This window comes from Amblyomma mixtum, chromosome 3, assembly GCF_055824585.1.
Source record: "Amblyomma mixtum isolate Tamu chromosome 3, ASM5582458v1, whole genome shotgun sequence".
Lineage (NCBI taxonomy): Eukaryota > Metazoa > Arthropoda > Arachnida > Ixodida > Ixodidae > Amblyomma > Amblyomma mixtum.
The window spans coordinates 286,716,872-286,740,245 of NC_143014.1; the positions used below are offsets into that span (position 1 = coordinate 286,716,872).

The 23,374-nt window shown below is 46.5% G+C and overlaps 2 protein-coding genes across 2 annotated transcripts; both read right to left on the reverse strand.

The window, feature by feature from the left end:
- Positions 1-871: 871 nt before the first annotated feature.
- On the reverse strand, positions 872-5,994 carry LOC149355081 (hexokinase-1-like). Its single transcript, XM_089577585.1, has 2 exons — positions 5,399-5,994; positions 872-1,733 (listed from the first exon to the last, which is right to left on the reverse strand). Exons 1-2 carry the CDS (start codon positions 5,992-5,994, stop codon positions 872-874), a joined length of 1,458 nt encoding a protein of 485 aa, XP_089433711.1.
- An 11,604-nt stretch (positions 5,995-17,598) lies between these two features.
- LOC149355082 (uncharacterized) lies at positions 17,599-18,426 on the reverse strand. Its single transcript, XM_089576061.1, has one exon. The coding sequence runs from the start codon at positions 18,424-18,426 to the stop codon at positions 17,599-17,601; it is 828 nt and encodes a 275-aa protein (XP_089432187.1).
- Between the last annotated feature and the right edge of the window lie 4,948 nt (positions 18,427-23,374).

Below are 23,374 nucleotides of genomic sequence, written 5' to 3' on the forward strand. Positions count from 1 at the left end.
TGGGTACCAGCCAACAACTGGAGCGCCAAGGCGCGCGCACCATAAATGAGCTGCGACCTGTGCTTCATTATTGCGAAAATTGCCCCTCTCACCAAATTCCTGAAAGCGAGAGGAAGCTACTGGGTCAACTGCAATGATAGCAGAGCGCTAACCTTACACCGCCCCCTGAAACTTGATCGAGTTCTCGAAGGGCGCCAACAGGTGAATCACATATGCCGAAAAAAACAACTAAAAGTCCTAGTGTAAGCTGTCGCTTACAGCACGAATAAAGCAACATGCACCTCTCCTGATGCATGAAAACCGAAACCGCAGAGCTTCACGCTGTCGGAAAAGTTGCGTTTGTATTCATATTTTGATAACTGTTATCGTGAGATCAGCTTTTATCATTCCTGTTACTATTTTAATTAAAATGCAGTACAAATATAAGCGGTTCTTGGTAATATTGGAGCTACTGTAATGATTGATTGTAGCATATTTGCCTTGATTAGCATGGCTTTTTCACAACTTAAAATATTATTAACATTTACATCAGCATGCAAACAGAAAACTTCAGAACCCGTCGTTGTAAATAATCTATTAATCTGTGAATTTTCTTATTATTTATTCAATCTTCTTCAATTGTACCTGATGACCCTTTGACCTAATTTTTCTAAAATTTACCTATATGTTTACCCATACAAAGAGGATGAAAGAGAATAACTTTAATATGCAAGGTCAGATGAGACTTCTAGGCCAAAGACTTACTACGGAGCACTGGACAAATGCGAATGATCGCCAAATAATTACAAACGATTTCTGTCTGCAATGATCCGAAATTTGCATCCCTTTGCAAGCACACGGACATCGTGCCGTACGGAAGGTGTCCCCAGAACTATATGTAACCATTCTGCTTGGAGTATCGCAGCCTTTCAACCACAGCGGCTACAAGCCCCGCACCTTTCCCGCTGCCGTCTTCAGCCAGCATTAGCTTGAACGGTCGCCCGGGTGCAAGCGCTCTGATCAGCTTGTCCATCAAGGTTCTCATCGTTGGGTGATGCTTATATAAAGAACCATCAACAGCAATGGTCACCGATGTCGATCTGCCGACGCGTTCCAGCAATTCTGCCAAACAAATTGACACAAACACTGCCGCTCTTGCCGAGATTACCCCGCAGACATGCCGAATAATGGCAATGTCCTCGTCGGTTATCGGGTCTGCGCTTCGCACAAAACGAGCGGCGATGTCGCGGGTGCTGTGCCTGCTGTCGACGCCCTCTGCCTGCAAAAACTGTGACACGTCTACCGCAGTGAAAGTCCCGGGCTTCTTCAGTTTGCTCAATGCGCCCTCGTAGTCGAAAAGTACGCGTTGCCGGACGAGCTCCATGAGCACCTGCCGAACAATCTCACCAATAAATTCACCGGACAGAAGTTTTTCGAATGTGAACGAACCTGTAAAAAGCGACTGATCGTCCACAGTGCGGTCAAACTCAGTCTTAAAAAAGTCGAGCACGCCATTGTCGCCGAAGGCACCCCATTCAGTGTTCACTACCACTTCGCTGGTTCTCCCTTTCTCCCGATCCTCCCCCTCCACATGCAGTTTGTCGATGTTCTCCGTCCTTTCAAGGTAGCAAGCGTTGCTTCCAGTTCCCATGATGAGTCCAATAGCGCAGTCGCCATCCAGAAAAGCTCCTTGAACGAGCGTGCCGGTCGTGTCGTTGACGATGGCAACGAGGTCCATGTCTATGTCAGTGCGCCTGCAATCACAACCAAATTGCAAAATTTGTTATTAAACTTCTAGGGGAAGTAATATTGTTTTCGGGAGGGAATATAGGTAGCTGCAGCATATTACTAGACCGTGGAGGTTGCATATAACAACGTAGTCAACAGCGGCTAAATGTAAACACAGAGGACATTTGGTTTTGAAGGAGTCTGGGTCGTTTCCTCTTCGCAAGGTAAATGGATGTCTACAGTCGAGCCCTCTTATAAAGGCTGCATTCAAAACAAACTTTCGCATATTGGGAACGAGGGTGGTGCTATGGTTGAAATATATACCTTAGGACAATGGCACCACGTTTCAAACAGAAAAGGCAACCGTGACCGCACCACTCAATTAGAGCAAATGAGGGAGGCGCCGTAAACGTCCCCCCGGAGTTGAAAAAATCGCGCTTGCTGTCAGTGCGGAGAGCGTCTTCCAGCCATGTTCCCAGACCGTATGAACCCATCCACCACTGTTAACAGATGCCACGGAGTAAAAATTGCTAGAATGCAACGTAAAAGTGACCCGAAAGTAACTAAAGCGACCAAAAAATTGCTAAAATAGCTAAATTTTCTTCAAGTGCTTTCTAAATGTATTTTGTGCAGATATAGCACTTTGAGTGAAGCTGCTATATTTTAACCGGTATTAAATGACACCAAGTGCAGTTCCGTACAAGATAAGGGGAACAAAATCCTGAAGTGTTGTTTTTTTTACTGGTAACAGCGCGCAGGGCCTTAGGAATGTCTTAACTGGGGAAAATGATAATTTATTACAGCACTATTTTTCCCCAATTCTCAAGGTACGCGTGCTCACAACAGACAGGAGCCGCAAATGCATCATGAACATGGAGTTTGTGAGCATACCTGACCAATACCTAACGATACTATACCATAACTAACCAGACGCGTAATTCGGAGGTCGTAGGTTCGGATGCCACCAGCGGCATGTGGTTGTTTTTTCTGCTGCTTTTTAATCAAATGTCTTTTAAAAAATTATTGCCCTACTAATCTCCTATTCACCAGCGCCACAAATATAAAACACTCTGTGTGCCTTGGTTTCAGCGACTGTTCGCTTCCGTAATGTATGTCACAATGAGCCCCTCATTTCCCTTCCCTTGTCTGCTTAACTGCGTAACGAGGGCCTCAGTTATGGCGGTCTTGGTGCCATATAAACCATAAGAAGGCTCTCGTACAGCTTCCGCCCTCACCGTTCGGTGACCTTCCACTTCGCACCAGCGGTAATACAGGACGTACTACATCCGCTACTAATGACGAGGGTGGCGCTGATGAACACTCAAGGTTAGGTTGCACGCAATACATAAATACAAACTAAAGCAGAAGATTAGACAGTAGTCGCCGTTGCTCAGTTCGTAGGGCACCGGACGAGTAATTGAGAGGTCGTGGGTTCGGATCCCAGCAGCAGCATGTGGTTGGTTTTCTTCTGCTTTTTTATCAGTTATCTGTAAAAAATGATTACTCCATTAATCTCCTACCGAATAACACCACAAATAAAAAAACATCTCTGTGCTCGTTGGTTTCGGCGTCTATTGGCTTCCGTCATGCAAAATCGAAACCGAAACTCTTCCTGAAGAACAGTAGTGTAAAAATTTGTTTGGAGCGTACTGAAGCTGATGTTCTTCTGAACACTGTTATCAGTAGAAAAACGACGAATAAATCTGTCTCACACGACGCCGCGGGCTTCTTCGGCAAGGTTGTTTCATTTTTGGTAGCCATGCTATTGCGCTGCTCTGCCTTGGAGCATTTCATGTTTTTTACCCGCTAGTGTTCAAGTTTTTGGTTTCCCTCTCTCCTGTGCACTGCCCTTTGTCGATCTTTTAACAGATTAACGAAATAAACAGTTTAAAGAAATAAACGCCACTTCTGTCTGACTTTTGATATTTGGCTTTAATAAGGAAACTCCACTTACTACGAAACAAAATCTGCGCGACCGTAAAGTTCGTTATTAGTGGGCTCCAAGTGCTTTTCATTCGTTAACGTCGTTTGGATGCACGTTTTATCGTATAAAACATGGAAAGATGTATTTTAAATATGATGGCGACCGAGAAATTAACCTAGAAACACGCTCTGCACGAGCTGCTCGTTTCTAGGCAGCAAGACCTGGCAGGTAGTGTACGCATTGCTTAAAGTGGCACAGAGAACCGGCAGTAATTCAACAACAGGAGCATAAGCACTAATGTGAAAGAGCCAGTAAATCATGCCCGTGACTTCTAAATGCTTTCAAATTCCATTTTCTAAAAGGTACCAGAAAATCTGTGCGCTTTCCTTTGATGCCAAGGACGGAACAATTCAGTCAAGTTAGCAGCACACGTACTCGGGAGCTATGTGCTGCGAACTTTTTTCTTTCGTTTTCTGTATCGCGCTTCAATTGCCGCACGCCCTGCTACACGAAGCCAATGTCATTGAGATGTACCAGTATGCGTGGCGAGTGATATGCCTAAATACAATGACCTTAGCGTTCTTTACAGTGCTCTACTAAATTCACCTTACGCAAGAGCTTCCACTGCTCAGTAAATGGGAAATTTTAAAGCAAACTAAGAACAGCGCAGACAGATTAGTGCTTGGATATCACGTTCTCAATAGTCTATTAAGATCCTAAGTAGTTAAACGGAGTTACGATTCGGCTTAAACTATCGAAAATGGTTTCGAGTTAATACAGGTGTAATAAACGAAACAATCAAAGAGCACGCCAAAAAATCCTTTCTGCCGCTCACGACGGTTTAAATGATCGGAAAAAACGCAAGTGTTGAAAACCTATTTGCAAACCACACCTCACTACTGAAAGCCCACACAGGCCTGCATGCTGAAATTTTAAACAACGTATCAGCATTTTTTAAAATTTATCAGTCGGTTTCTCTAATTACGTGCAACCGAGGACGTACTCAGTGTGTGCAATCATCTGACATAATCGAAAGGCTTGTAGCCATACGATGAGATGCGAAGAGGTCAATGACTAAAAAAGATGAAATTCTCTATGTCGCTACGTCCTAATACCTGGTTACCAGCCTCGCTGCTTCGCGGCAAACAACTGTTATACTTCGTAATCTGTGTTTACTTCTTTTTTTACTGCTGTGTGCTTCCAATTTATGTTTATTTTGTGCACGGCTCTGCCCTGATGCAATAATGCTCTACTGCCGAGACGCACTCGCAAGCACTATTGCTTAAGCGGGCAGGTCATGCTCGTGTACACTTAGCTGTAAATAAACCATAAATAATAATAATAGTAACATTTCCTTGAGGGCTAAATAAAGCTATTATTATTATTATTATTATTATTATTATTATTATTATTATTATTATTATTATTATTATTATTATTATTATTATTATTATTATTATTATTATTATTATTATTATTATTAGGTGTGAGTGTCGGCATCGGCGGATCACGTTTTAATCTTCAATCCTTGCCGTTTTAATTCACAGATCATAGTTCTTCTTAACTATTGCGGAAACTTTCTCTGCGCCCCTCTCCATGAGAAATGCTGATCATGAGGGAACCAAGTTTTTCTACGACAGCTGCCTAAAAGACGTCTCTCAAACGCACAACACGCAAGCTATTCCCTAACTGTGCGACCTCGGTGCGCTTTTGTTTCTAGGCATAAAGCCCTTCCCCCCAAAAAAGCGTCAACATTTTACTCCTCACCTGCGTATCGCATCCCTCAGCATGCGACCGACGTCTTGCCCCACCACGCCGGAACAGTCGTAGCTTACAGTCCACGCAATAAGCACTCCGGCATCCAGCGCATTCTGCACGATTGGGAAGGAGAAGCAGAACCCCAGAGGAAGCCGCCTCCCCGACAAACCGCTCTCCTCTACAAAGTCGCGCAGGCAGTCCGCGAGGAAGTCGAACAGACCCTCTCCGGGACCCCTCCTCACGGCTTCCGGAACCGCGTAGTGCTTAACTCGGTACTCGGTCGGGGTTCCAGGTCCCAGGCGCAGATGTAATACCCGGAAGTTTGTGCCACCCAAGTCCAGAGCCAAGACGTCGCCCGTTTCGGTGCCGTCAGGAAGCTCGGGAATGCGAGCTACGTCCATCTGCAGCGACGAAGGCCGCTCTGGATTACTCTGCAGGCCGAGCTCGATCTCCCGGCGGAAGGTGTCTCGCACCCTGAGGACGGTGTCGGCGTCGAGGACGAACGGGCGAACGGTCTGTTGCACTACGTCCCGTTTCTCGAGGTCGTTGACGAGTAGCGCAGGATAACACCGGTCCACCACTTTCTCCAGCGTCGAGGGGTCCATCCTATCTTGCGCTCCTTTCGCCGCTACGGGGACTTAGCTTGCGCAGACAACGCTTTTGCCGGCCAGAGCAACTTTTCTCCACTTCGCGTGCAACTTCCTTTGGAGCACCGCGTCGAGGTGACCAGAGCAGCGGCTGTCGGAGAAACTGGTTCTTCTTCGTCTTTGTTGTGTTCTTTTTCTCTAGGGCACTGGCCAACGTGTCTGCTCTCCAGAATAGGCGCGCAGAAAGTGGAGAAAGATTACTCACGCCCGGGAAAGGGAGTTACTACGCGATAATGTGGGCGGCTTCCATGCAGCTGCGGCACCCTCGGGCGTCCTAGCGATGGCTCGTCTGCCGGACGTAGCACACACGACCAGAACGCCGGCAATGAGAAACGATGCAGGGGATGGCTCGCAATCAGTTTCGGCCATCCGGAATTCTCAAACACGGGCATTGCGAAAACTCTTTTACAGCTCACCTTTCACAGTTCGATGCTACCTGTTGTCTTTTCATGGAAGTATGTAAGGTATAGAGTTGAACCTTTACGCAAATACTTAAGCGTGCCGATTTTTTCCATAATCTTAATATTAAGACCGCTTTGTAGGGCCTATATTTAAGCCTCGCCCAGCGCAACATGACTCCTTCCACTTATAATTTTTTGCGTGCGCTGACAAAATTTTCATATTTAAATGACGAAATAAAAGAAAACAAGGCAAAGGAGAGGGGGTCACTTGAAGTTAAACAAAAAAAAAGGAATTTAAAATTGTGCACTAAATTCGACCATTAGGAAGGGCAGGCTGAAAAACACGTTCGAACTAAGAAGAAAAGACGGCTTACTCTTTTCGCGGATAGTGGGAAAAGTGGAAGCCAAACAGAGGAAGATGTGGCTATTTAGACAGCGTACATAACGTGGCCAAGAATGATTTCACAAAAAAAAACGATTGCAACCAATTACTGGTGAATGGAAAGGCTGCGACTGCACCAGCAAAACAATGAGCGCGGGAGCTCATTCGTGGTCCAACTGCCACAAAGCTATACTGATGTTGCATCCGCAGTGGTGGGCAGCAACAGCGGTGACTCATAGGGGAACCAAGAGGGCAACTATGCCTATGTAAGTACATCCTTAGTCAAAGTTCTTCAGGCCGCATATTTTTTTTATATTTGTACTGAGGAAGTAATAGGACCCTAGAAACCCCCAGGGTGGCGAGTACCGTCGCCCTCACCAGCTTCTATTCCTAAGGGGTGCCACAAGGTCTCCACTGCAGGGCTCAAAAGCAGACAAGGTTTTTGCTCAAAGCTGTACGTCGACTCGTGTGACTCATTCAGCCCCTTTGTTGGTCTAGTGATTGATTTGAGTCTACTGATTGTTTTTCTACTGAAAATAGGCCATTCTACTTAATCTCCACATGGGAAAACATAACTGCTGTCGTTGTACACCTTTCGCGCTGCGTTCTCATGCAGGTGTGGCCCGGCTCTCAATCTCTCATGACGTCCTAAAGAATATATGAAGACTTACTGCCGAGAAGGTAGCATGCAGTACACGGTACAGGCAACCTGAGATAAAGTCTGCAGTGTCAATCACAGCACTGCAAACATAGGCTATCTAGAGGAGCAAGCATTTTCTTTTTTTAGGTGGACCGGTAGAGTTATTTCAACAAAAATTTTAAATATTAACTACAGTGAAAGCCGGCGGCTCTGCACTTCATCCACTAGGGACGCACTAGGAATGCCGGGAAGACATGACTTCGGATTGACATCTGGTGGCTTGTTGGCTGTTCTACAGATTGAATTTTGGGTTGTTCACTTAAGTGTTCATTAATGTTTGTGCGCTTTGTGGGGGTGTGATTATCCGAAGATCCGAAGCATCCGAAGGAAGCAGTAGGTGCATTGCAACGAATATGGTTACCGCAATGAATTCACGGGTGTAGTAACTCTTCTTCTGCGTGATAAAATTCACAGACGGAAGCAGCTTTCGCGCTGAAGAGCGTCGATCATTTCGCATGAAGTCGCGCATGAGCTCATCCGGCCATGTTGTATAGCTGGATGCACGAACAAGAAACAAATAATATTTTGTTTCCCATCGTTGCGCGTGACCAGTCACCACACTTTGCATTGTTTATGTCGTAAATCATAATGGCTGCCTCATTTCGAGCTGTCTTAATTCCGAAAAGAGTGCACATGTTCCGCATGTCCAGACAGCAAAAAAAAAACTAAAGTACGCTTTCGCCAGTCCGCTTTTTCTTCCTGCATATGTGCACCGACATGCTGTTTAACCAAACAGAAGTTTTATCAGCCGCTCCGGATGATAAGCGCGAGTTCACGGTTTATTTGTAAACTGCTATCGGCGAGGTTCATTTCAGACTGGGTCAGAAAAAAAATGAAAAAGTGCTTCGGCATGGCAAACAAAGACCAGTCGACGGAAGAAAGCACATCGCGGAGCGTGCTTTCCATTGTCTCGTCACTGTCTGCTGCGCCGAAGTACTTTCCCGGTTGAATCACCAACTGGCCTTAACATAACCTTATTAAGCAGAAAGACTGCATGCGTCAGCATGAACACGGCTGTCACTTATTTGTGGTAAGGCGGGTTTTCGCGTCCTAGCTTATGCCTCAAAAACCCGTAAGTGCGCACCCAAAACCTGTAGGACCGGCACATTGCGCGCGCAAACAAATTTCTTATGGCCCGAACACAGGCTGCGCACGGCAATAGCAGATGGCGCCAATGGAACGTTTCTATTAGCCGCAGTGCCAATACAGAAGTCTTGAAATGTAGTATACTAAGCTTTAATATTTTCTCTGAAAAGTGCGCCTGCTAAACGCAAAACAAAAATGTTTTCAATGATTAGCTATATTTGGCGCCATAAAGAGAAAGACCTCCATCACCCAGGGCAAATTCGGTGCTGCACATATCTGCTTTTCTGCTCTTTCATTGCAATGTACAGCAAGCAGATTTGCCGCCGCGGTGGCTCAGTGGTTATGGTGCTAGGCTGCTGACCCGAAAGACGTGGGTTCGATCCCGGCCGCGGCGGCTAGAATTTCTTTGGAGGAGAAACTCTCGAGGCCCGTGTACTGTGCGATGTCAGTGCACGTTAAAGAACCCCAGGTGGTCGAAATTTCCGGAGCCCTCCACTACGGCGTCTCTCATAGCCTTAGTTGCTTTGGGACGGTAAACCCCATAAAACCAAACCATACCAAGCAAGCAGATTTCATTCATGACATTTAGATAGTAAAACAACGTTCCCTTCCAGCACTTTTTTTTTGCAAAAATTTTTATTTCTGCAGTCGTAGTTAGTCTTCGGGGATAACACTAGCCAAGCCAAGTAAGAAATTCCCTCTTTCCGGCATTCTCGCGGTAGATGAAGTGTTCTTTAATAAATTCGCATAAGCGACGGCACCACCTTTTCCTCTAGGTAATATTTGTAAGCTCTATAGTTTTTCCACACCAAAAGCCGACGCTTATAGGCATGAGCTTCCGCGCTGTGTCGAAACCATACGCGGCGTGCGACAGCTAACTGGTCAACGTCGAGAGCACATACTCGTACAGAATGTGGTCTCGCATTTATTGCGGAACAAGCAGCTCACAGCAGTGCAATTTAGGACCCGCAATAGAACGATTGCGGCGCCCTCTGCATGTTCACAAGGACTTTATTTCCTGTTTTGAAAAAAAAAAAACCCGGCTTGTTTGCAAGTGAATTGGCTCCCCGAAAGAGTTCCGGCAGGAGAAGTTCCACGATCGTTGGCGCAGTGTTTCAGTTGATGCCGGTCCACACGTGACACTGTTTGTGGTCACTCTCTTTCAGGCGTTCATTACAAGCTTGAAACGTTAAGTGAAGATTTCCAGCAGCTAGAGAGCCAAGCCCCGAGGCATTAACGGCACCGCAAACAGTCCTGGAACGTTCCTCTGCGCAAATAACTACAGTCAACAAGAAGCACGGAAAAGTGAACAACCGGTTCTTGCTTTTACTAAGAGCGCGAAAATCGGTGCGTATTGCGCGAAGGGTGCGGCTACAGACTTGCAGGCTAAGTTCGTTCTGGGGCGCGATTACGAGTTTTTGTCTCAATTTTGAGACTCTGACGTCAAAATGACGACACCGCGAGTCGTTGACCGCGGAATCAACCAATCAGCAGCAAGGTTGCGGTGGCTAGTAGCAGGGCTCCGCCCCGGAAGCATTTATTCGCACGACAAGGGACCATATGCTAACGTCTTGCTGTAAAGACGCAGTGAATAAAATGAACAATGTGTTATTTCGCTAACGAACTGTGTTTCAAACCCAACAACACTAAGCAAAACAAGAACCGTTCTTAGATTTGCAATTAAGTTTGCTCTTCAGTCACTTTTGCTGCCGCGAGGGTGCGCTGACGCTGGAAAAGCGTCGGTAGCGTCGGCTAGGTGGCGGGAGCTGCCGCCTGATTCAAATGATTCAGCCTTATCCCTCCACGCACATACTCAGCCATCGTAAACATGTCAGCCAGAAAAAAAATCAGCTGATTGACGGCTGTCCTTTTTTTTACACACTACATAGAATCAAGGTACTGTGCGGACGTCTTAAGTGCGCGGAAAAACCTATTTAAAGGCAGTGATTGCTACGGGTCTGCCGAGATCAATTTGCAAGGAGCGCTTGGCTCGAAAACCGGCGAAGGCAGCTTTAAGGAAAGTTCACACTGGCGAGTTGCAACCGTCGCGCTAGTATTCTAAGCGACCGATTTCGGTCAATTAGTCACGGTTTGCGAAGCACATGTAAAGCGGGGAGGGAGCGTAACAAATCGATTTAAGCCTGTCGCGCGACCTCCGCGACTCGCCAGTGTGAACTCACCTAGGCTGCTATCGATGGCAAATGTGCTCCAAGGGCGATGCGTGATTCTATTTATTTTTGTTCCGAAAATACCCGGCGACTATGAATAATCACACTGCAGCAACTGCCGACACACGGGAGCAGACCGGTGCAGCTGCTGGGAGCTTGCAATCTCACTGCGGGAATTAAGAGCCGGCACGCGCCCGGTCACTGCGCCAACAATCACTCACGACGCCTCGTAACCAACTCATGCCTCCCGCTTCGGGTTAAGCACTTGTCATTCGTGTTGGTGTTGTTTCCGTTCCGTTCGGATGATGCTCGGATGACGCCGCCGGGGATACTGCGGTGGCGAAAGTTTATGCGAAGGAAGTCCTCCTTCGCCGCCGCCTTGTCTTGGGGGTCTCGCTGGAAAGCGCGCACCTTCTGCGACTTAACTTTGACAGTGGTCTCCGCAACTCACCGCAAACACTTGCTCACAGTCGGTTGGGCTACGCCGACGTTTACTTCATTTCCGACGGTGTCTTGAAACCCACCGGCGGCGAAGGCGCGCACAGTCACTTGCCGCACCACTGACTGCGCACTCACCCGCACACCTCCAAGTTCAACGGCGAGTTCGTCGCACAGCCGTTATGCTCCTTCGTATGTCAAAACGTCGAAACAACTCGTCCGGCACGTCAAAACCGTCTTCATGCACCCTCTTACACCGTTGCTCGCGCGGCCACCGGCTATGTAAACAACCGCCATTTTCTGAACCCAAGCGGTTTGAGACCACTCGTTCCAACCCTGAAAAATCGTCTCAATCGGCTCGCATAACTAGGTAAGCAACGTCAACACTTCTGCCCGTTTTATGACGTCGGCCAGTGACGCAAAAAAACAATATGGCCTCTGGTCACGACCGACCAATAGGAACGGGGCAAATGAGACACTTTTTGAGACACTTTCCGGTTGAGACGATTTCGAGCGACTCGTAATCGCGCCCCTGCAAGCGGCAGTCATGCGCTGCAAGTTTAACTTATTCTTTTCAGTGGGCTGAGTCTAGGCCATGTGTACCCACGTTTTGTCGTCGTACGTGTCATTTGAGCTATTTTGCAAACGAAGCCATATATCCCGCACTTCTAACCTTGAGACCATTACGTGTTGGATTATTTGATGACAAGGCCTCCGTCGTAATTAACTAAAATGGCAGCGTCTAGCTGACACACAAAGTATTGCAACAAAAACAAGCAGCGCTACATTAGTAGCAGTGCTTTTCTTACGAAAACAGGCGCTTTTCACGCAGCATGGTTTTGAGCTGGACAGAGAAGCCAATGCAACTTTCACGGCTGACTTGCCCAAAAAAAGCCGGCGAACAAGAAGGGCTCGCCAGGGACCTGCATTTTCTAAACCAAACGTCTCACCTCAAGGAAGCCGCTAAGCCCACTTGTTGTACTCGACTTCCGGTTGGCCATGCTCCTCGGGATATTTGCTGTATTTCTCAAGACGGCTCCGCAGCTGCCGCTTTTTTTTTTCGTGTACGCTCGTTCACCGACTTAATCTTTTTTTTTTATCGTTCGTCATATCCTGCACCTTCTTATATAGCTTTTTTAGAAAACTCAGCTTTTGATGTGCCATATGAGCACTTAATTTGGTACAATGCAAGCTTCAAAAGATCCGAATTTCGACCATCCCTGCGTTCAATGCCTAGGCTTTGTCACATTTCACTGTCATTGAAAGACCAAGAGAAGGATACCAGGATAACAAGAGAAGGCAAGCGTACGCCGGGGCCGGCAGGAAGTTAGCTGAGCGGATGAGATAAAGAAGTTTGCGGGGATAAGGTGGCCGCACCTAGCACAGGAAAAGGTTAATTGGAGAGACATATGGGGGGGGGGGGGCTTTGTCCCGCCGTGGATGTAGTCAGGCTGATGATGAAATACTGCCGAGGTTAAATCCGAGGCCCCTTCGGCCAGAGGTGAATAACCGTTCAGACACGGTGGCGTTATATTTACATTAAGAATATTACGGGGCTACGATTTTCGAGAAAATGCGCCTCTCTGGACAGCATTTTAAACGAAAGAAGGGTCACCAGTAAGCAAACGTTCGCGAAAGACCGCCGATCAGCGGCTAGAGTAGACACAGGTGACACTAAATTACGACATTGGACGGAAGCTGCAGTTTGCCCCATGGCGTGCAGAGCAGACAAATTTCGGCAACAACTGCGGCAGTTGATAGTTTTTTTCACATTCCTCAAGCAGTTTATGACACGCTGGCGTCTTTACAACAGTGACCCGCGGCAGGCCTCGAGTTTCAGTCTGCGTTCAGGAAATAAACACTCATGTAATCGTGTCTCAATTTATTGACGTGTCAAGTGCAGTGCTGATGGTGAAAAAACGTAAAACGAATAAAACAATATCAAGCAAATATGCTGGCTAAGTAGACTACCTCTTGTGAGCGCGCTGTGACAATGAAAAAAAAAGAAGGCGTCAACCTGACAGAACGGCACGTATGAGCAACTCTTTTTCGGTTTTCGCGGTGCTTTTCAGGCATCGCGCCTTAGTGATGAACACCGCGGTACCCGCACGTATCTTCTTTTCGGTCACGTAAGAACAGCTTCCTGTGAAGCCCTGTAGCAGCGACGACCGACTGTCGACTGCTCATTCACTTCCTCGCTACTAACGAAATAATTTTAACATTCACGAATGAAGCCGCACTTCGAAAGGGCAGAAGAAACCGTTCGAACTGCTCTCACTTTCCCCGCATATTTCACCTCCCGCCAGTTGACACTGATCGCTTATCTATAGTACACTAGATCAACTTCAATTCCTAAATATCAGTACGCAATGGTAGTCACATAGCTCAGCCGCTCACACACCTTCGACGGAAGCAAATGCACGCACTGTCAGCCATGAAACTATACCTAGCACTACAAAGCCGACTACCACGACTGCCACACACCAGTTCAGAGACCGGCAACACACTGCGGCGCGAGACAATCGCTGTCGGTGCCATCTACCCCACGTCACATTCAGAGAATTCTGTGACTGCGCGGTTCTTTCTAGCAGGCTTCCGTTATTGACCAGGGCATCACCTTCAGCAAACATGTCAGCAAACTGACTTCTCCATGTGCGATGAAAGTTCTCGCCGTGGATTCTGGCTGTTGCGTCGGCGTCCTCATCGGGAGTTGACCGAATGATTGAGTAGGACCAGTCTTCTGACCGCAGCGGCTGTTGCGCCGGAAGCGTTGGCGGTTGCGACGAATGGCCCAACTCCAAATCGCTTGCACTGCTTAGCAGGCCCAGGAACGTCCACCAGTCGTTCCCCAAGTAGTCAAGATTCCCGCTGAAGTTATTACCGGTAGAGCGTCTTGACCTGCGCGTTTTCGACAGTCCTTCAGCAACCGCTGAAGGAGGGCTGGTCATTACCATTATGTTGGGTATCGGAGCTGGTGAAGTCGCCGTCTAAAGGCTGACCGATGTCGGCCTCTTGCAGTGGTCTCGACGACGGCTGTGCAGCGTTCCTACTAGGTAGTGGAAACGAGGGAGCACAAAAAAAGCCTTGAGCAGTGCAAGCCGAGCCGTTCCACAAGATATACTGCTGGCAGGACGCACACTGGCACTTTGAGATGAAGGCAGGATGCCCAAAAAATAAGCTGCAGTCGCGCATCGACTTTCTCTGAGGCGCTATCGTATCGCTTTTAGGCAAAAGACGATGCAATGGTGCGCTAACAGCGAATCACATTTACGTGTTGCTATTGCGTGCACACGCGTCAAGAGCGCATGATGTGTGCGCGCCTCACTGAAGGAAATTCGCCAACGAAAATGTTCTTTGTCGTATCTCGTTGTTGAATCAGACAGTTTTCTTATTTTTGCATTGACAAGCTTTAGTCACACTGCAGCAAGCTCATTTCAGTTATTTACTATTGATTTCTTCATTTATTTCATTTGGTGATTTTATTTCATTTATTTGTGCAAAAAGGCCGAAGGGTAAGGGAAGAGGGGGCGCCCGTACAGGTTGGAGTGGTTGCAAAGCAACGTGAAAAAATAGCAAGGAAAAGTGCAAAACAGTAACATACTACATAAAAACAATGACAAAAAAAGCAATGGGAAGGCAGGAATTCAGAACTCAAAGCAAGATAGAGCTGACACTTCAATCTCGTAGTGAGGGTCATCAGTTGTAAAGTATTGTGCAGCGCCGAAAAAAGGGTTGGTGAGTTTATGCAAAGAAACTAGCCAGTTTGTTGCGGAACATTTGTCGGTCAGAGCATTTGACTCTGTTATGGAGCATGGTATTCCAAAGTGTTATAGTGTCGGGAAAAACGAGCTGCTCATTGCGAAGGTACGAGCGTTAATTCCTGCGACGGGATGACTGTGGCTTTGGCAGGCTGACATTCTTGAGGGTGGCATAAACAAGGAATGTCTTAGTGAGCGACAAAAGAAAGAGTAGAAAATGCATATACGTCAAATTGCAGGGCGGGTTGAGAGTGTTGGAACGCTGGGGTATCGTTTTAGAAATGTCACGCCGATATCTATCTGAGTACTGCGATGTGATGAAAACGGCGGTGCGGTTTTGAATTGCTTCTAGGTCTCAGGTCCGATATGCTTGCGAACGATGACAGACAGATGAGGCGTACTCTAGCTTCCGACGTACGAACGTTATGCATGCCAAATGTTTAACTTCAGGTGATGCAGCTTTTAGATGGCGCCGGAGGAAACGAAGTATTCGGGATGCCTTGGAACAGATGGCTTAGATACACGTGATTACGATGCCTTAATGTATACGCTCCTAGGTATTTATACCTTAATGTTGTGCTAATGGCAACTGATTTAATGTGGTAAGTGCTACCCATTACTGTGCGTCTGCGAGAGAATGACATGGAAATTGCATTTCTTCAGATTAAGCGGCATGTGTCATTTATCGCACAATGATGCGATAAAGCGTATGTCCTTTTGGACGGTAAGGATGTCGGCAGAGCTGAGGATGGGGCTTTAAATTATGCAGTCATCTGCGAATAATCGTACCGTAGATTTTATATTAACAGCTAGGTCATTAATACAGAGAGGAGATAACAGGGGTGATAGGCCTGCAGCTCCCGGGACACCAGATTTTACGTTACTGAGAGGTGAGCGGTAGCTATGGATATAGGTGAGTCGTACTTTTAATTGATCCGTTCGAACAGACGAAAGCGTTTGCGGAAACCTTGTAGTCTTTTTTTTTCACTTTCACTGGAGGCACCAGCTCAAACTTTACCTATATTCTGCCGCAAATTTTATTGTTTAGACTAGAAAAAAAGAACTTCACTGTCGTTCAGTGCTCTCTGTAGCCACACTTGTCCGTTTCTGCCTTCTAATTGCCGGTTAGGAGAAGTGTATATTTACCAGTCAAGCCTTTCGTAAGCTTTACAGTTCGGTCTTTTTTAGGCACACACACGATTTCGACGTAAATTTCCAATTATTTCTTTCTCTTGTTGCTCCTGTTACCCTCACGGCGAGACCTAGTAAAGAAATAAAACAGCCTGTGAAGCTCTTCGAATGCCACGTAACCGCATTTGTCTGCAACAGTTATCTACTCTTCCATCCCAGGCGCAGTGCTCGTAGAAAGCTGGCGCGGCGGATATCAGGCCAAATTGTCGGACTGGTGTTGATCAGGCGAAGTGTCTGAGTGGAACATGCCGAACGCACAGATACAGGTTCCGGCAGCAAATTCCCATTTCCGAAAAAAGAAATCAGCCGAAACGCGTAGGCGTTCTTTAACAAGCTACTGTAGAAGACGAACACCAGCGTGAAGATACACGTGACAGAAAAGCAGCTTTGTCGGACACGCGCTGCGCATGTCCGTTGTTTCGTCGCAGCCACTTCGGAATGTGGTGGCACTGCATGAGACCATACGCTCTCATTCTTTTGGAAACTGTTTAGGAACAAACATTGATAAAGTCCCCTTACTTAGATGCATGAGATAAATAGGCAGTGCATATCTGAAGTCGGTATTGACGTGACTCGTACGCAAGTAGCGTCTGCGTGTTCATGCTCACGACTATCAATTCGTGACTGGGTGCAGTAATGCGGCTCAACAGCAACAAGGATGAAATTTTAATTTCGTAGGAAACTTCGTGCAAGCTTTTCGAAATAATTTGCGGAAACTTCTTTCTCTGGTGCGGGCTAAGAATTACATCCTAAACATCACTCAAGGAAATAAACAACGCATCCCTATTAACCAGTGGGAGAAGCACAGATATGGTATTGTAGTGTACGCGTACGCCGGCTAAGCTGGTTTAAAAAAACTTCTGGGAAGTGCGGCGACGAAGTGGCAATGAACCCAGAGATTGGTTTGCTCTTTCCCAGCCTGGTGTGGTCTTCAGCACCGTTTGTAACAATTTTAAGCGCTTTCATCTGGCGCGCTCTGAGTAGGTGTTCGCAGGTTGGGAGCGTTGAATTCGAGAACCGGCTTTGGAGCACAGCAGAACAGTTTAAAACTATGGAGAGGTTCGAGAAAAAAAAGCGCACCGGCCGTAGCAGGCAGTGGCGTCGCCTGCGCTTATACAAAACGAGCGCACTCTGGAAAGGAGGCAATGTAAGCTAAGGAGCCGAAGAGTGTTAACAAAATGCAATGTGAAAAGCAGGACAGGAATGAAAAAACAGGTGGAAAAAGACGCGCTGTTTCGAAAGCGAAATTCTTTATTGCAGTGAAAGGTATACAACCACACATCGCAGCACTAACCTGTAGGCGGAAAGAAGAGTACAAAACACGAGTTGCCTTGTTTAGTTTCTATTTTACGTTTTATTTCTGTTCGTCTGATTTATTAGCCGCGTATCAAAGTTATGAAGAATTCTGCTAGCGAGTTACTGAACCGCGCCCCGAGCACTAACGCAAGTATCTGCGATAAATACAGACAAGAACAAGGCCTAGAGCAACCCCGGCAAAGAAGTAAGGTGGTCTGAAGGAACGTGGCCTAGAACGGCGATTCCAGTTGTCGCAGCGGGAACCAAGGCTCAGGGCGACTCCACCTTGTGGATCATCCGAGCTGTTCTCATCCGATGCAAGGAATGCTCCCGAGGTCACATCGGAGGCGGTCCCATCGCTCTCTTCTTGCCTGCGGCGATCTTGCGCTCCATCCCTGCCTCCGGAAACGCTGTGGTCTTGTTGGTGGCTAGCACTGCTGCTGGTCATCTCGCTGCTAGCATGTCGTTGGCCTAGCGCTGCCGGAGCCCTGCTACCGCTTTGGTCGTTGCGCTCGCTGTTTAGACGTTTCTCGGAGCTTTCCTCGTCCCTTAGATACAAGATCAAGGACGGCGGGCGTTTCTGCCGGAATCCTTCAGCGCCGCCTTTGGTCTCGGCAGATGCCCGCAAAAGCCCCGCTAGCGCAGCTTCACTGATTTTGTCGGCAGTACGCTTACGGCTGACCTGTTTACAGGGCTCACTGACGGCCGTAGAGGTGTCTTCAGCCTGGTTGGCGGCAGAGAGGTTGCGAGGGCTTTCCCCACTGCAGCCTGGCTCGTTGTTCTGGCTCCGTTCGCCCTTCTCGTGCTGCGGCGTTTTCACGTCGCAGCCGGCATCTGCGCAGTCGTCCGAGTGGGTATGCTGGTCGTCGCTGCTGCGCGCCTCCGTCTCCCGGGTGGCAGGGTCAGCACCCCTGTCACTGGGCTTCTGGCCATCGGCTCCACTGGACGCCTCGGTTGTGGTAACAGTCATGACGTGGCTTAGAAAGGACTACCTGCAAAACGAATAAAAGATGAGCCCAGAATCCCAGCATAGAGTTTAAACATGGCACTAGACGGCACATATATGTACCGCAGCGTGGGAAAAAATGGATGGGCTGCTTTTTCTGCCGTTTGCAACCTTAACGCGCTTACCTCGACGTGTCAAGATCGGCCCAAAGAATTCCTGAAGATTATTTCAGGCACCTATCGAACAGCCGAGAGCACTGATTCTGTCATCGACACGTTCAATCACTTTTATACCGCTCATGCAATACCCGCCGCTTAATTTCTTGTTGTTTGCTGTTAAGCGAGTCCTCTTACCTTCGCTACTTACGTAGTGACGACGGTACTTTGAGATATGATGATGGTTCAGCGGGAACTTCCCATATCACCAGGATAAGGTTCGATGCCAGCAAAACCTTTTGTGTTGAGTTCTTCATAAGGATTTAAAATACATGTCATTTCTGCGAGCGACTAATGCGTGCGCTGCTTTAGCAATGCATGACAAACCTTTCAGAGATGACAGAGCTGAGTGATGTCTCTTGCAAGCGATAACTGTCAATGCAGGAGCGGGGGGTATCGCAAAGTGCAAAGCAGATTAAACGGGATTGACATGTTGTACTCCTTATGTCTGTAAAAAACAGTTTGAAATAGAAACACGTGGCGTAACAGCAAGTTGTGCGGCAATTTGTTCAAAATTTATTCCAGAAATTCCTTCCAACTTGACAGATTCTCTAAGGCTGCACAAAATAAAATTGGTGGGACACTCAAGATCAAAATAATCTTAAACCATCATAAATCTTAAATCATCACCGTACATAAGAAGGGATTAAAAACCACGTGGAGAAATGCAGACCGGTGTCACTAACAAATGTAGTGTGCAAAACAATGGAACATATTCTTTATAGTTGCATTATGTCTCATCTCACCAAGTACAGTCTTATTCATCCCAGACAACATGGGTTGCGTCAAGGGTTTTCTTGTTCAACGCAACTGGTTGAATTAACACATGACTTAGCAATAGCTATCGACAATAGACAACTGATTGATTGTATTTTTCTCGACTTCAGGAATGCGTTTGACGTTGTTCCTCATGGCCTTCTCGTCTCCAAACTGCGAACGTATAAGCTTAACGAAAGTATCATTATGTGAATAGCCGAATACCTTTCCCAAAGACGGCAGACCGTGGTGGTTAATGGATGTTCATCTGCTTATGTTGATGTGACTTCAGGAGTGTCCCAGGGTTCAGTTTTAGGTCCTCTTTTGTTTTTTCTTTTTATAAATGATATTGCTGAAGGTATTCAGTCATCTTTCAGAAGGTTTGCTGACGACTGTGTGGTCTACAGGGTGGTTGATAATGCACGTGATCATGAGCGCTTGTAAAATGATCTGGATACCGTACTAGAATGGTGCACTAAATTGAAGATGTGTCTTAATGTGGAAAAGTGTGTACACGTCACTTTTACAAGAAAGAGGTCATATCATATAAACACTTATACATTAGGTAGCACAGATTTAAAAAGCGTTTCAGAACATAAATACCTGGGAGTTCTTTTTACGTCAGATCTTAGATGGGCAAAGCACATTAACTGAGTAAAGACTAAAGCTGCTCGGGTGTTGGGATTCTTAAAACACAATTTTAGTCAGATGCCTAGTAGTCTCAAAGAAAAGTTATATTTTACTAACGTCCGCTCGTTATTAGAATACGCTTGCTTGTGCTGGAATCCGTATACTGCCGAACTTGTTGATGCAATTGGGAAGTTACAAAACAGGGCAGTGAGGTTTGTTCACGGTAATTGGAGCAGAAATCTTGGTGCGCGAGAAAATAAAACCAAACTGAAATGGCAGGAGCTGAAGTAGCGCAGGAAAGATTTGAGGTTAAAATTTTTTCATAGTATATACCGCTGTAAAACCGGTATAAGTAAAGATCTATTCATAAAACCTCCATCTTATATATGAAAAAGGCGTGGCCACTCTCTGAAAGATCATGAACTTCCTTTAAAAGTGACGTCTTGCGTTATTCTTTTTTTGCACGTACGATTAGAGACTGGAATGCTTTGCCACTGAATGTTGTTTCAGTGCTAGCAAATGATGCTTTTTACCACGATTTTCGCATGTGATTTCGAAGTGATTTTTGTTGAGATGATGTCCCCCCTGCTGTAATGCCTAAAACAGGCGATGCAGGTAATAAATAAATAAATAAATAAATAAATAAGAAAGGGGATGTCAAAGAGATCAAAAATTACAGACCGATGAACTTACTTTCCGTTGCCTACAAGGAATTTACTAAGATGATCGTTAATAGAGTCAGGACAACCTTAGATTTCAGTCAAACAAATGATCAGGTAGGTTTTTGTAAAGCCTAATTGACAATAGTCCATACTCACGCTGTCAATCAGGCGATTGAGAAATGCGCGGAATATAACCAATCCCTTTATATAACCTTAATAGACTACGAGAAAGCATGTAACTCGGTCCAATTCTCAGCAGCCATGCAGGCATTACGGAATCATGGTGCAGTGGGGCATGCAAAAATACAAGGAGATATCTATAACGGCTGCACAGCCGCCATGGCCCTCCATACAGTCAGAATTAAAATTCCAGTAAGGAAGGGGGTCCGGCAGGGAGTCACGATCTCGCCAGTCCTGTTCATCGCCTGTTTGCAGGAGGTCTTTAGAGTGGCCTGGATTGGAAACAGTTGAGGATAAGAGTTAAGGGAGGATGCCTTAGTAATCTGCGATTCGCTTATGACATTGCCTTGCTAAGCGACTCATGGATTGAACTGCAAAATGCGATCAATGAGTTAGGCAGGTACAGCAGAACGGTGGGTCTAAAAATTAATATGCAGAGAAGAAAATTAATGTTCAAGAGTCTTGGAAGGGAACATCACTTTATGATAAGTTGTGAAGCGCTGGAAGTGGTAAGGACACACGTCTACTTAGGGCAGGTAGTGACCGCAGATCCGGATCACGAGAACGAAATAACTAGAAGAATAAGAATAGGGTAGAGCGAATTAGGTATATTCTTTAAGATAATGAATAGGAATTTATCAATATCATTAAAGAGGAAAGTATGCAACAGCTGTACCTTACCGGTATACTCGCCTATGGGGAAAAACATGCAAGCTAACCAAAAGGGTTCAACTTAACTTAAGGACAACGCAGCGAGCTATGGAAAGGAGAATTATAGTCGTAACCTTAAGAGACAGGAAGAGGGCATTGTGAGTCAGGGAACGAAACGCAAGTTTATGACATCCTAGTTGATATCGAGAGAGGAAAATGGGCTTGGGCAGGGCATGTAATGCGAAGACAAGATAACCGATGGTCGATAAGTGTAGCGGTCTGGATACGAAGTGGAGGAAAGAGGGGGGCGTTAAAAAAATTAGGCGGGAGGATGATGTTAAGAAACATGCGCGGTTAAGATGGTCGCAGCTGGCATAGGAGAGGGTTAAATGGAGAGATAGGGGAAAGGCCCTTAACCTGCAATGGGCGTAGCCAGCACGATGATAAGGAAGAAGCTCCGCTTTGAAGCCGTTCCTCTTGCCGATGCAGAAACAAATACAGTCTCCATATTAAACGAATGACCACCGGAAATCCATAACATCTATATCAAGTTCCGCTTCAACGAAGGCTCGCCTGGGTGTCGGCCGCGGCCTAGGGGTAGCGTGTCAGACTCGCAATCCAAGGTTGTTAGTTTCCATTCGCGGCTGATAATTCCTATTTTTATTTTTAGCGCTATTCATATGCTTTATATACTTAGATGCCGTAATGGCATTTTAGTCAGGTTGGGGCCTCCTAATCACCTGTTCCCTAATATTTTAATTACTCTGCATTCCACTGCTTCACGGGTGACGTCGTAACCCTCTTGACCAACACGGCTTTTCTGCACACAACAGCGACGACGCCAACTACGCTAGGTTCTTCGCTGAACAGGACCGTTTACGCTATCGCTACAAAACAATGCAAGGGTTACCTTTGCTTAGTTATTGCCAGCGTTCCTTTCAACCGCTTGCCGCCTTGGTGGCTCAGCGGTTAGGGCGCTCAGCTGCTAACCCGAACGACGCCGGTTCGATCCCGGCCTTGGCGGTCGAATTTCGATGGAGGCAAAATTCTAGAGGCCCGTGTACTGTGCGATATCAGTGCACGTTAAAGAACCCCTGGGCCAGGTGGTCGCAATTTCCGGAGCCCTTCACTACGGCGTCCCTCATAGCCTGAGTTCCTTTGGGACGTCAAACCCACATAAACCATAAACCTTTCAACCGTTAATGAAGTCGTTTAGGCCCAGGCAAAAGAAGAAATATATGACATCTTCCAGCCATAAACAAATGGAAGATCTCTGCGGGGATAAGCAAACAACAAACTCAGTTTCCCTTTGATAGTTCTAATGCGCATCTCTTGAACATTTCTTCTCTCATCTTGATTGCCCAGTCGCCGGTATGAAGTCTCGGCAGAGGGTCCAACATCTGGAGCCGCGTCATCGTAACTCACTGCGTACGGTGCTGCGCCATTGCCACTTTCCTCTTTGAGGGCCGGTTATGTAAACAGTGATCGCTTGGAATCACTTCTATTTCTTTAAAACCGTATTCATGTGTGGGATCTTCGCTGGAGTGGAATGAATTATATCAAACGAATTACGATTCCTGTATGGGGTGTCGCAAGGCACAGTACTAGCCCATTACTGTTCCTGTTATATGTTACAGGCATTGCAAGATACGACGGCCATTGAATAAAAGTCAAATCGTTTGCTGCTTTCTGTGTCATTTCCTCGGCTGTTAAAAATGTGTCTTGCTAGTTACTGCTCAATTAAAACCATTTAAATTCGGGGGTTGGTGCGAGCGTAAACGAATGCAAAGTAACTTTACTGAAATTGTTTCCATGAACATAACAACAAAAATAATTCCTTAATTTTGCTGATTATATCAACTATCACGTCCTTAGTGG